At 38.5% G+C, this 13435-nt stretch overlaps 1 protein-coding gene across 1 annotated transcript in view; it reads left to right on the top strand.

Annotated features, from left to right (window-relative positions):
• Positions 1–13435, top strand: part of LOC122810771 — a 447989-nt gene that overhangs the window by 310187 nt on the left and 124367 nt on the right. The window contains exon 5 of the mRNA XM_044082332.1: positions 9206–9325. Coding sequence (XP_043938267.1) covers positions 9206–9325 — 120 coding nt within the window. The remainder of the gene's footprint in view (positions 1–9205; positions 9326–13435) is intronic.

Below are 13435 nucleotides of genomic sequence, written 5' to 3'. Positions count from 1 at the left end.
ATAAGAAGGTTAGTGAGGAAGGTTGTGGGGATGGTGTACAATCACATTCAAGAGGTATGCAGTAGTGATAAATACAGTGCAAGGACTGAGTCGTTTAGAGAATAAGAAGGTTAGTGAGGAAGGTTGTGGGGGATGGTGTACAATCACATTCAAGAGGTATGCAGTAGTGATAAATACAGTGCAAGGACTGAGTCGTTTAGAGAATAAGAAGGTTAGTGAGGAAGGTTGTGGGGGATGGTGTACAATCACATTCAAGAGGTATGCAGTAGTGATAAATACAGTGTGAGAACTGAGAGGTTTAGAGAATAAGGTTAGCAAGGAAGGTTGTAGGGGAATGGTGTACAATCACATTCAAGAGGTATGCAGTAGTGATAAATACAGTGCAAGGACTGAGTCGTTTAGAGAATAAGAAGGTTAGTGAGGAAGGTTGTGGGGGATGGTGTACAATCACATTCAAGAGGTATGCAGTAGTGATAAATACAGTGCAAGGACTGAGTCGTTTAGAGAATAAGAAGGTTAGTGAGGAAGGTTGTGGGGGATGGTGTACAATCACATTCAAGAGGTATGCAGTAGTGATAAATACAGTGCAAGGACTGAGTCGTTTAGAGAATAAGAAGGTTAGTGAGGAAGGTTGTGGGGGATGGTGTACAATCACATTCAAGAGGTATGCAGTAGTGATAAATACAGTGCAAGGACTGAGTCGTTTAGAGAATAAGAAGGTTAGTGAGGAAGGTTGTGGGGGGGGTGTACAACCACATTCAAGAAGCATGCGGGGGAATAGTGCACAACCACATTCATGAAGCATGCGGGGGAATGGTGCACAACCACATTCATGAAGCATGCGGGGGAATGGTGCACAACCACATTCATGAAGCATGCGGGGGAATGGTGCACAACCACATTCATGAAGCATGCGTGGGAATGGTGCACAACCACATTCATGAAGCATGCGGGGGAATGGTGCACAACCACATTCAAGAAGCATGCGGGGGAATGGTGCACAACCACATTCAAGAAGCATGCGGGGGAATGGTGCACAACCACATTCATGAAGCATGCGGGGGAATGGTGCACAACCACATTCAAGAAGCATGCGGGGGAATGATGTACAACCACATTCTAGAAGCATGTGGTGGAATGATGAACAACCACATTCAAGAAGCATGCGGGGGAATGGTGCACAACCACATTCAAGAAGCATGCGGGGGAATGGTGCACAACCACATTCAAGAAGCATGCGTGGGAATGGTGCACAACCACATTCATGAAGCATGCGGGGAAATGGTGCACAACCACATTCAAGAAGCATGCGGGGGAATGGTGCACAACCACATTCAAGAAGCATGCGGGGGAATGGTGCACAACCACATTCAAGAAGCATGCGGGGGAATGGTGTACAACCACATTCAAGAAGCATGTGGCGGAATGATGAACAACCACATTCAAGAAGCATGCGGGGGAATGGTGCACAACCACATTCAAGAAGCATGCGGGGGAATGGTGCACAACCACATTCAAGAAGCATGCGGGGGAATGGTGCACAACCACATTCAAGAAGCATGCGGGGGAATGGTGCACAACCACATTCAAGAAGCATGCGGGGGAATGGTGCACAACCACATTCAAGAAGCATGTGGCGGAATGATGAACAACCACATTCAAGAAGCATGCGGGGGAATGGTGCACAACCACATTCAAGAAGCATGCGGGGGAATGGTGCACAACCACATTCAAGAAGCATGCGGGGGAATGGTGCACAACCACATTCAAGAAGCATGCGGGGGAATGGTGCACAACCACATTCAAGAAGCATGCAGGGGAATGGTGCACAACCACATTCAAGAGGCATGCGGGGGAATGGTGCACAACCACATTCAAGAGGCATGCAGTAGTGATAAATACAGTGTGAGCACTGAGTGGTTTAGAGAATAAGGTTAGCTAAAAGGTATAGGAAAATAATGCCAAGAAGAGGAAAAAGAATCTATTTAGGTAGATTAAGACAGTAGCATGTAGATTTGAATATATTCATAAGTAAGAACATCACAGGGGACTTGTGACTGATGGCAGTAAGTATATTAGAAGGTGGTAAGAGAGTGGGAAGGAAAAGGAGTGAAATATGTGAATCAGTTACAGGATGACTGAAACAGAGGACAATGTATGACTTTTCAACAAATGGGAGAGGCTTTTCATCTGAGGACGGAGGACTGGCTGATGTACACTAGGATGGTTAGAAGGACAGTGAGGCAAAAGAAGAGGGGAGTAGGAAGGAGAGTTCAAGCAAGGTAAGAAGAAAATGGTTTGAATGGGGCGGAGTAATGAAAGGAAGCATGGGGCGAATAGATAAAGATTTTGGGGTAGAGAAAGACATGATTTGTTTTAGTAAATATAAGGGAAATTTGGCAAAGGACGGTGTGAAGTATAAGAGTGATGAGAAATGCAATGAGGCTTGGAATATAGTGAAATGCTTAAAAGTCTCAGGGCTGGTAAGACACCAGCAAATGAAGGAGGGCAGATATTATGTTTATGTGAGGCAAGAAGACAGGCAAGAACTGTTATTAATGGTGAGTTAGTTGAAAGGGGAAAATTGTTAAGGCATAGAAGTCAGGGGACATTAAAACTGATAATAAAGCAGTGGTGGGACGTGAGTAATTGCTGGGTTACAGGATTTAAACAAAAACAAAGACGAGGAGGAGAGAGGAGACAAAAAAGAAGCAATAGGGGTGAGTTTTAGAATATGAAAGGAGGAGTGATACAGAGTAGAGGGGAGTAGACCTTATAATCTGGAGAGGATGGTGTAAGAAATCTTACCTCATTCTCCTGTGGTCACCATTGGTACAGTAGTCTTATTGTCTTCATATTATGCAATATAGATAGCAGTGAATTCCACTAGTTAGTCCCCCTTGGACATTTCACATTTTCTTAATAAGGAAAACTTTAGGTCACCCTCATTTTTTGGAGCATGCCCACTGCGGTGACGATGCCTGGACATCATAGCCCAAGTGAGATGGATCTGCCCCAGGCTTCATCAGAACACAATGTGCAGCCCCCCTTTCTACCCTAAGCTATATAGAGTTGTAGATCCATATAACAGATCCATGGTGGCTGCATTCCTGCAATGCCATCTCATCAGATTGCATGTAAACCCCCAAAACAGTACTACCATATCAACTAAAGGCTATACCTCTTGCTATTATCTTATTGAGTTATTACTTGTTTGCTGAGCTTTGTGTTCCACAAACAATGTGTGCAACCACTTATCAGTATACAAATTAGGATTTTGTTTCTATTGCACACTTATATTTTCATTCCAAAACATTACAGTTCACATAATGGGATACAACACATATTTTTTTCTCCATTTAAAACCTAAGAGAAATTATAAGGCAAAAATACAAATGTATTAATTGCATTTCCAACAGCTTATAATCCACTACTGTCTAATGACATTCAACAAAATTCTAGATCTCTAAATAAATGTGTATCCAGTAGACCTATAAACATTAAATTATTGAAAGCCTCATGTATCAAACTTCCTTCCATTAATACAGAAAAGCATAAACAACAGATCCATGCCTCCCAAACTCTAAGAGCAAGAAATCTGGACAAAGCCATATGTAATGAGGGGACAAAGGCACAAAAATCAGGGACACTTTTAGAATATTGCTCTTACAAACTTTGTTGATAGAATAACATGTTTTGCATTAGTATGAATTTTCTGAAGGGTATGGAATCTATAACTCAAATGTTTGCCATTATTTTAAGACTTCAGTCCTCAATGATTTGCCATGATTTGCCAGAAAGCAGCAATTTTATGAGAAACAGACCAAAAATATGAGGTAAAAATCTAGACATTCTGCAAAAATCTATATATTTGAGAGGTATGCACAGAGCTGACGTAATTCACAGTTGTCCCTTGCTTTACCTAACGTTAGCAAGCAAGGATAAGAACTTTACTAGACCTGGTTACAGTATAGCATATGGACAGGAACCATAAATGTGCTGGAGGGATTATAGTTTTCTATCTTGACTAATTCATCTGTTTCATGTCAGATAACCAACTTCCATGCTTAGCATTGAGAGAGTTTTTCATGATTAATATACAAACTGACAAATCTAAATGCTTGGAGTAGCATGTAGACACATCCCTCTGGTTAGCAGCCCATCAACAGCTGATGAATCATTCCAGTGGTTAACCATAGATTTCATATATGAGCTCATTTCTGTGAAAAACTAAAATGTTTATTGGAAGCACTCTAGAGATAAATATTTGGCAACTTGTCTGTACTCTTCTGTGAAGCAGCTTCTACTTTAACTGTGTTTTTCATTTGAAGTCTGGCAGGTTGGCCCGTTATACAGATCTGCCAAGGATTACTTCAAAAAATGAAAACCATGAGGAAAACAAGAGATCACCTTTGATACATTTTCAGTTCAACAAATAACTTGTTTCACATAAAGTCCAGATGAGTCCATAATCAAGTCAGAACTATCATTGTTAAACCAAAAACTGTTCTTCCCAAGCTAATGGCACCTTCCTACCATCTGGGCCACAGCACTATGCAATCATGGTACCATCATCTCAGTGATTGTGATATCACTAATATGTTAGAAACCCTTACACATTCCCATCAAAAAACTAATTTCAGACAAATATACTGAAAGCTTTAAACTCCTGTCTATCAGTACTTCAGTTATATTTATTATTAACATAGCATCAGTCAGCACTGACAATAAGTAACTAAGAGAACTTAAGCATGATGACCATCAGGGGATAAACGACTTTCTGAATTTGTAAAAATTGTTACTAGAACCATTTTGTACACTTACAGTCCTTGGGAAATGTCCCATCAAAAGCTGTGAAATGCCTCACTGATTCTAATTTCTTCCCCAGTACCCATAGTGAGTATCAGAATAATATTGTCAACAATACTGTACTCCTGTCTATTGCTGAATTCATTTGATCATAGATGGACAAGGGCAGCTGAGTAAGTCAAATACTTCTTGACCTTTCTAAGGCTTTTGACATGAACAGTCACTCAAACCTTTTACAGACCATACAGTGTTTAAGACTAACATATAAAACATTGGGTTCCCTTTGGAATATCTAAATCCTAAAACTTCTAATTTCATATGGTCGAGACCATATGATTGAAGTTTTAGAACTTTGAAATTCTGAATGGAGATCTGCATACAGAGCAGAATGGGAGATTTCCCTTTTCCTCTCTGTAGTGCGCCCTCTGGGTTGGTATATTTAAGTTGCGGGGGTGTGAGGGGTGCAGGGAGGCTTGCCTCCCTGCATAAACATTGAGAAAGTTGTTCTTTCTTTTCTGTTGGATTCATTTCGAAATGTTGAAATTCCAAAACATCGATCATATGGTCTTGATCATATGAAATTCGATGTTTCGGAAATTTGAGATTCAGAAGTGAATCCAAAACATCACAGTCATTCTCTACGATCTTTCCTCGTTCCATGTGATACAGGTATACTGCAGTGTTCTGTCCTAGGTCCTTTCATGTATACAAATGTCATGAATGAAATGGTGAGTCACTGTGATAATGCCAGAGTTGTTTAGTATGTAGATAAATCTGCTATTCATCTTCCAGCTACATTACAGTTATCAAAGATAAACTGCATGCTGATTCTCATACATTCCAAACCAGCTCATCCATCTAATACTATACTATAGTGCTGATAATATCCAACTCAGTCTCTGCAATTTCTTCCAGTATTCCTCATGTTCAGTGATAATGTAACATGATATGAAGCCCAAACTGTGCTCCAGATGACTAAATAACCAGAGTTAAGCTAGTAACTGAGACTCTGGAAAATCTGGTAGGGTAACAAAGCAGAAATGACTGGGTGGATATCAGCCTACTCATTCCAGGTGGTTGGGGATTAATAATTCCTCTCCATCCATTGCCACCAAGCAAATGAAGTCTTTTATCAGCATTAAAATCAAACCCCTTTTTGCCATTTTTTACATGTAGTCAGTGCGTTACATTGCCAGAGACTTCCACCCACATGTGAGTGTGTGTGTGTGTGTGTGTGTGTGTGTGTGTGTGTGTGTGTGTGTGTGTGTGTGTGTGTGTGTGTGTGTGTGTGTGTGTGTGTGTGTGTGTGCGTGTGTGTCTAAAATATTAGTAATTGCTAGTAATACACGAGAACCAAGAGTCACTTTTAACTTTGATATGTTTGTTATTTCTAGGTGAATTTAGTTCATCTAAACTACTTGATTTTATCACTGGCAACCAATTCAGGTGTGAGTCACACTTAACTAGCATGGTGAGTTGTATGAATCAAAAGCTATGAAACTTTTTCTAGGAATGACATATTTTTGTATGACTTTTTTAAAGTAACAGCTGCCATCTTTTTTTCTCCTCTCACTCTTATTACACTTAACTCACCTATGGATGGATTTATCACTATCCCTGTATAAAATAAAACACGCTTGTGAAAAATCATTTTTCAGTAGGTCACCACAGCAAGACTCTTTTTTTTTTTTTTTTTTTTTTTTAGTTTCATTTGCTTGTTCTAAGTTAGCTGGACTGGTTTGAGCTCTATCATTATCTTACATCTGTACATGTTTGACAAAACTTCTCCATTCAAATGATAACACCTTCCTATCTCAAATAATGAACTGAAAGCAAACTGAACAGGATTGCAGCACATCCACTAGTTCATTTCTCCAGATAGCTGTTACAAAAGTGAAATAACTCCATGTTCATTTTTTTTTACATTAAATGCTTTAACAAACTGCCATTCAGCCTGAGGAATATGCCAGAAAAAACACAATTCAAAATGAAATGAAAAAAAAAAATCCTTCTGACTACAGCTCAGGTGACCTAAGTTTCATTAGTAGCTGAGTTACATAAAAGCACAATCAGGTATTAAAGACATGCCCTGTTGGAGTGGGATGGTGGTCAGCTTACTCGATCTGCTGCTGTACAGATACAGGAGTGTGGGGCTGTGTCAGAATGTAGGGAACTGGTGCAGGAAGGACATGGATATGACCACCGAAGTCAGTGACAGTAGTCCTTGTCAGTGCATGTGGAGTGGCACATGTACAGACAAAAGGGTATCAGATGACCCAGCCATCTTTATAGTGATACAAGCATTCATATCAGCACAGGAGAAGGGGTTACGTCATTCACAGTAGAAGCACCCATATACCTGGGATGATTATGAGAACTAGGGGACCTTAATGTTTGTCTGTGTGCATGGCACCCCCAACGGTTATTGCCCTAGTGTATCTGGGTATTTCCCACCACGAACAGACACCCAGAATAAGGACTAGGTGGCAGGTAGAGGGATGAAAAAGTATACAAAAAAAGTCACGATTAATCAGAAATTCTTATGTGGGGTAGCTTAATGTAATCTGTTTACTACATGAGTTTCTTTCACTCTTCTAAACTTTTTAATGATAGAGTTGTTGCTTCTTCCTGCACCATATTTTATACACGTTGCATGATATACAGCATATTATGCTATACTTTTTGCCTGTATCTAGATCACCCTACTTGTTCAAATAATTCTTTTTATTTTATTTTTTTAAGTGTATTATAACCACGTTTCTGTTTACATCTGGAGATTGTCTTCCATGGATTCGACTACAAATGAGACTTCCTTACTAGACTGTCCCAGATAACAAATAACTAAATACATATGTGGCTTTGTTTTTGCTGATATACTGATCAAGTGCTACTGAATTGAACATAACCTACTGAAGAGAAAAGAGCCACAAAGTTTGTAGCAATTTTGCACTGCATAAAGGTCATTAACAGACAACATTTGAATGTTATTATGGACTTAAGTATTTATGTGTGGTATCAGTCTGTAACTGTGTTCAAGGCCATGCTGCTATTTCCTGTAGAGAAAACAGACCATCCTTGCATTTTAGGAGCAATTACTATACATCATAACTGCACTCCACCTGTGACAATAGCAAGTTGGACAAATAAAAGGCTAACATTTTGTAAACATCTGCTTAGTATGTGAAAACGTACAGGTGTAATAGGTGTACACCTACATACTCATATGCCTGGCTTCAAAATGTATACGGCAGTATATATATTAGCCTTGTGTTGCCATTTTTTTGTTAAGCTGTATGCTTTTGGAGATCAACTTGCAGTTAAAGCAGCTTTATATTTATTAGAGAGAACTATAACAAGAGGTAAAATAATATTGTTCAGACAATATATTAAAAAGGTACAAGATTCAACACATTACATTGGCATAATTAGGATGAAAGCTAAGACAATAAGCAGAATGCTTTTCAGTATGAACATGCCTTATGGACAATATATTTCAAAATCACAGTTTTAAAAAAGTAAATGTGTAATAGAATGCCAGATTAGTATTTCTGATTGATGTCATTGGTTAATATATTTTTGATTATTTGTTGTTGCTACTTACAGTTTGAAGATACCACAGTAATGTGATAAACCCAATTAACTATTGTCTCTTTATTACTTATTTATTTATTTATTTTTAATGAATTTGCCAGTTTAAACAATGCACTGTCACAGGTTGTTGTGTTAATGCCTCACTGTGGAAGGCACCATGAGATGAAACCATTGTTGGTTTTGCCCATCACGCTTTATACTTATAATGGATGTCAGCATGGCCACCTGTAGCCTGACTAGGGGCATAATGCCCTTTTGGTAGAAGGATGTAATTGTGTTACAGTGCTGCATTAGGTTACTGTCTTTGAATTTCGTTAGCAGAGCAGTTCAATTGCTACTGATCATTTGTGTAGCTTCTGCACAGTGTAAGTAGAACCCTAGTTCTGCTACACTACTTTTGTTATTCAAGTCTGAACTTTTTCTTCTCAGTTACTGAAGTACCAGCCCTACAAACACTTTAAAAACTGCTTATGTATTTCACCCATTTATACTTTCTTTGTCATTTGTTAAATAGGTAGGTGGAGTAGTACAAGAGCTTTTTAGCCACAATCCATGCCACAGCCACAGAACAAATTAAATAGATAGAAAGACAAGCAGATAGACGGAAAATGTGACACATTTTAAATTATTTTTTTTCTCTCAAGAACATTTCATTATGCATTTTTTTCCTCTGAACTCTATGATTACTTGATTTCATAAATGAGTATAGCCATTAATAAAATCAGACAACAAATGTTATTTTAGGAAAGATTTTGCAGAAAAAGCAGTTATTTAAATAAATATCTTTATATGGTTCCTTTTATAGTTATTGTTGCCCATTCTGTGCCACATAATAGCAGCAATGTTGAAGAAATGCTTACACTAAAAGCAGGAGATACTACAATGAATGTTACAAAGCAAACAGTCATTAATGGGACCGAACCAGGTAGGAATAAAAATTATCAACTAATATATTTATATATTCTTTGTTTTCCTGAAATCTGTATAACCCCTTCCTTACCTACATAATAAACAGGGTCTATAGTAGAAACAAAGGTTAGTTTCATATATTTGACTACCATCATGTATTTTTAATATACAGTCTTTGTTCATTCAGATAATATCCATTAAGGCACAGTATATGTGAATCATATCATGGGGTAGTGATGTGGCAGTAGTGAGTATGTTTTCTCTCTCTCTTTTTCCTGTTTACTCACCAAGTAGTACATCGGACAACAAACACCGTTAAGTGCTCGTTGTTTCTGTAGCACTTATATTTTTTATTTGCTCAGGTTGCTAGGCTGCACCACACACACACACACACACACACACACACACACACACACACACACACACACACACACACACACACATGCACACACACAAACACCCATACATTCACACAAACACTCATACATTCAAACCTAGGGACTATTTTGGAGTGTCCAATCCACCTACTGCATGTCTTTGGAATGCAGGAGGAAACTGGAGCACCCAGAGGAAACCCATGTGAGCAGAAGGAGGATATGCTGAATCTGCACAGAAGGCATCCCAGCCAAGAATCAAAACAGAGAGAAACCAGAGAGAACCTTTTGCTGTGATGCAACAATGCTAACTGCTACACCACTGTACCACCCCGATGAGTATGATCTGAACAGTATCAAAGCAGAAAGGATGATATCGTTTGCAAATGTTAGACATTTAAAATGCATCTAAGTCACTGATTTAGGATTCTAAATATCATCATTTTAATAATCTGGTGGCAGTTTTCATCACTTTGCATTAGATTTTAATAGTGACAATACCTGAGCTGTGAAGCTTTTAGTATCTCTGGATGCGATTCATGGAATATAGCTGTATACCACAGATCTATACACTCATTTATGCCGATATATGATATATGGCAGTACTAGTGATGGGACAGTCATCATCATCATCATCATCATCATCATCATCATCATCATGTGGTTGGGATGTCACATCCACTGTTGTAAGCTCTATCTCAATTAACAGTGCCATTTGCCTATCTTCTCTCTTCTCTCCTGTAATGCATCAATATCTTGGCAGGACATCCTTGTTTTCTCTTGCATTCTTCCTCTCTCTCTCTCTCTCTCTCCCAATCTTCTCTACCAAATTGAGTTCTGCTTTCCTGCATGTGTACCCAGACCACTGTCATCTGTTCTTTTTGATCTTCTCTGCAACTACATTTGTTTCAAGATTGATGTCATCCCTTCTTTGTCTGAAGTAGTGAAGGTAGAGGCACAGGAACCACACAAACCAAAGTCCTAACCACAAATCCAATTTATTGACAGCAAAAGCAAACCAAATGCAGACAAGCACTTTCATCTTCAGCAAAAACTTCTTCAGAACTACTTGACATGGTTATCTCCAACCTTAAATAATCCTAATACATCATATGATCAACATGTGATCAAACATTCACATACCTCAACTTTAGTTTAGTGAACGCATTGACTGTAAAATTTCAAGAAGAATAGTTGTGAATATCAAGTTAAATTGCATGAAAAATGAACATAAGTATAAAAACAAAAAATTAATTAAAAATAAAAATAAAGTTGAGAGCAAAAATGCTAAAAAAGTCAGTGTTACAGTGACAAATGTATGAGTAACATGACATAATCAGCCATGAAGCCTGCTTGCCCTTTAGATATTAAGCAAGGAATTATTCTTTTAAGTCTTTTAGCTAAGATAGAAGATAACATTTTGATATCGATATTCATTAGGGATATAAGTCTGTAATTATTAAGATTGGCTATGTGTAGACTATTTTTTGGGATCAGGATAGTCTTTGAGTGGTTGATATGCAAGTCTGAAATGCCATTGACAATATATTAGAATACTTTTAGTAATATGAGAGCTACAATATTTTTAAAAACTTTGTAGAAGTCTGCGTAAAACCATCTGGACCTGAGTCTTTCCCAATTTTGAGAGTAGTAATGGCATCCTGAACTTCCTGAATGGAAAGGGGTGGGGGGGCAGAGAGAATCTTTTTCTGATCTTCATTTAGTTTTGGGAATATGATATCATTAAGATGACTTTTCATAACTTCATCTGAAGTTTGATGTTGGTTATTTGCATAGATAGAAGAGAGGCTTTTATAAAAGAGATGCATGATTTCATCGTCTGATTTATATATTTTGTTTTCGTGAAGGATACTATTTTTTCTGGGAGAATTTTCTTTATTCTCAATTATCCTAGCTAATGCTTTTGTAGGGGTTTGTATCCATTCAGAGTATTTTGCTATAAATCGTTGTTCTTGGAGAGAGAGGTTAGTTTGTTCATAGGTTCATAGGTTCATAGGTTCATTGGGGAACTATACCCATTATTTTGCTGTGCCTCTGTTGAGCAGTGACACTGAGGTAATCCCATCCATTGGTCAAGATTTCTCTTGAACAAGGCCAGCGAGGTGCTCTGCCACATATATACGATTTTTTATTCCAGCATATAGGAGTCTTTGGGTGATGAATTTTTGAGGTGAAGCATATTCATCAAATCTGGGTTTGACATGGCCTTGTATGTTAGGCAAAGGGTCACCTCTGAGTGTTAGTTTGTACTGAATAGAGCTGGAGTTCTTTCAGTCGGCAGCATAGGGACAGATGTTTGAGACCCTTTATCCTTTTGGTGAGGAACTTTGTGGCCTCCAGCTGCTGCAAGTGTCGGGTCAGATACATTCAATGGCGCATTGTATTCAATCATTGGTCTGATGAGTGATGAGTATAGGGAGACTATGACCTCCCTTGATCTAGATGAGAATCCCTTCATGATAAGGTGGGCAATGTAGAAGGTCTTCCTAACTACTTTAGCTACATGGGTGTCGAATGACAGACTACTATCAACCTGGGTCCCCAGGTCCCTGATAACTTCTTCTGTACTCAGTGGATTGCCACCTATTTGGTAGCGGTATGACTATGCATTTTTGGCATTTAACTTTAGGCCATGGCTCTGGCACCAGTTATCCGCTTCTGTGAGACCCTTCTGAAGGATATCTGTGTCAGATGTGTTTTCTATGGCGCCTAGTTTGCAGTCATCTGCAAACTTTGTCAGCCATAACCCTCCTGTGTTTGCTTTTACCCTGTGGTACACCACTTGTGACAGGCTTTGAGTCTGACATGGCGCCAGCAACTCTGACCCTGTGGGTTCTGTCACTCAGCCAGTTTGCAACCCATCTTGTGATGTATGGGTTAACATTTAAGCTGATGAGTTTTTCAATGATACCCGAAAGGGGTATTGTATCGTAGGCTGTATGGACTGCCTTTCCCTCATCAATGGCTTTGGTGACTGTTTCGAAAAAGTCAACCAAGTTTAGAAGGCATGATCTGCCTTTGACAAAGCCAAACTGGGATGGATCCAAAGTCTGCAAATTCCCTATGTCTTTATTTATGAGGTCCATTATGATCCTCTCCATGGCTTTGCAGATAAGGCTTGTCAAGCTAATGGGACGGTATTTCAAAGAGTTGCTTTTGTTTTTCTAAAGTTTCATTTTCTACCGAAGGTGTATAATTAGCTTGTAACTTTTCGTCAAGTACATTTATCTCATCTATTATCCGATCTTCTTTCTCTTTCCTACATGTTTTTAAGTAAGCAGATATTTGAATGAATATATCTCTGAGTACAGATTTTCATGCTGCCCATTGAACATCTAATGGGATGTTAGTGTCATGAAGGTTGGAGTCAAAATCAGATAGGATGATTAGTATTTCTTTTGTGACCATAGTTGTATGAAGTAAATTGTTATTAAGAGACCAATTAAATTCTTTGTTTAGTAAAGATGTATTATGTGCTAGATTTATTTCAAGGGTAATCCTTGAGTGGTCTGAGAAAAATCTGGGATATGTTAAATAATTTATATGTCACTTGGTTAATGTATCTGATATTAAAAAGACGTATTAATACATGACCAAGAGTTGTGACATTTCGAGAAGTATGTGAAGTTATTTTTCTTCATTGTTTCCTTACTAAAGGATAAAAGGTCTCTTAAATCAAAGTCAGAGCTTAGTTCCATAAGAGCCAGAGAAGCTTTGGATTTGCTAGACCT

This window comes from Protopterus annectens, chromosome 9.part0 (assembly GCF_019279795.1).
Source record: "Protopterus annectens isolate FY-2018-M chromosome 9.part0, PAN1.0, whole genome shotgun sequence".
NCBI classification, from domain to species: Eukaryota; Metazoa; Chordata; order Ceratodontiformes; family Protopteridae; genus Protopterus; species Protopterus annectens.
This window is presented reverse-complemented; position numbering and strand designations above follow the sequence as displayed.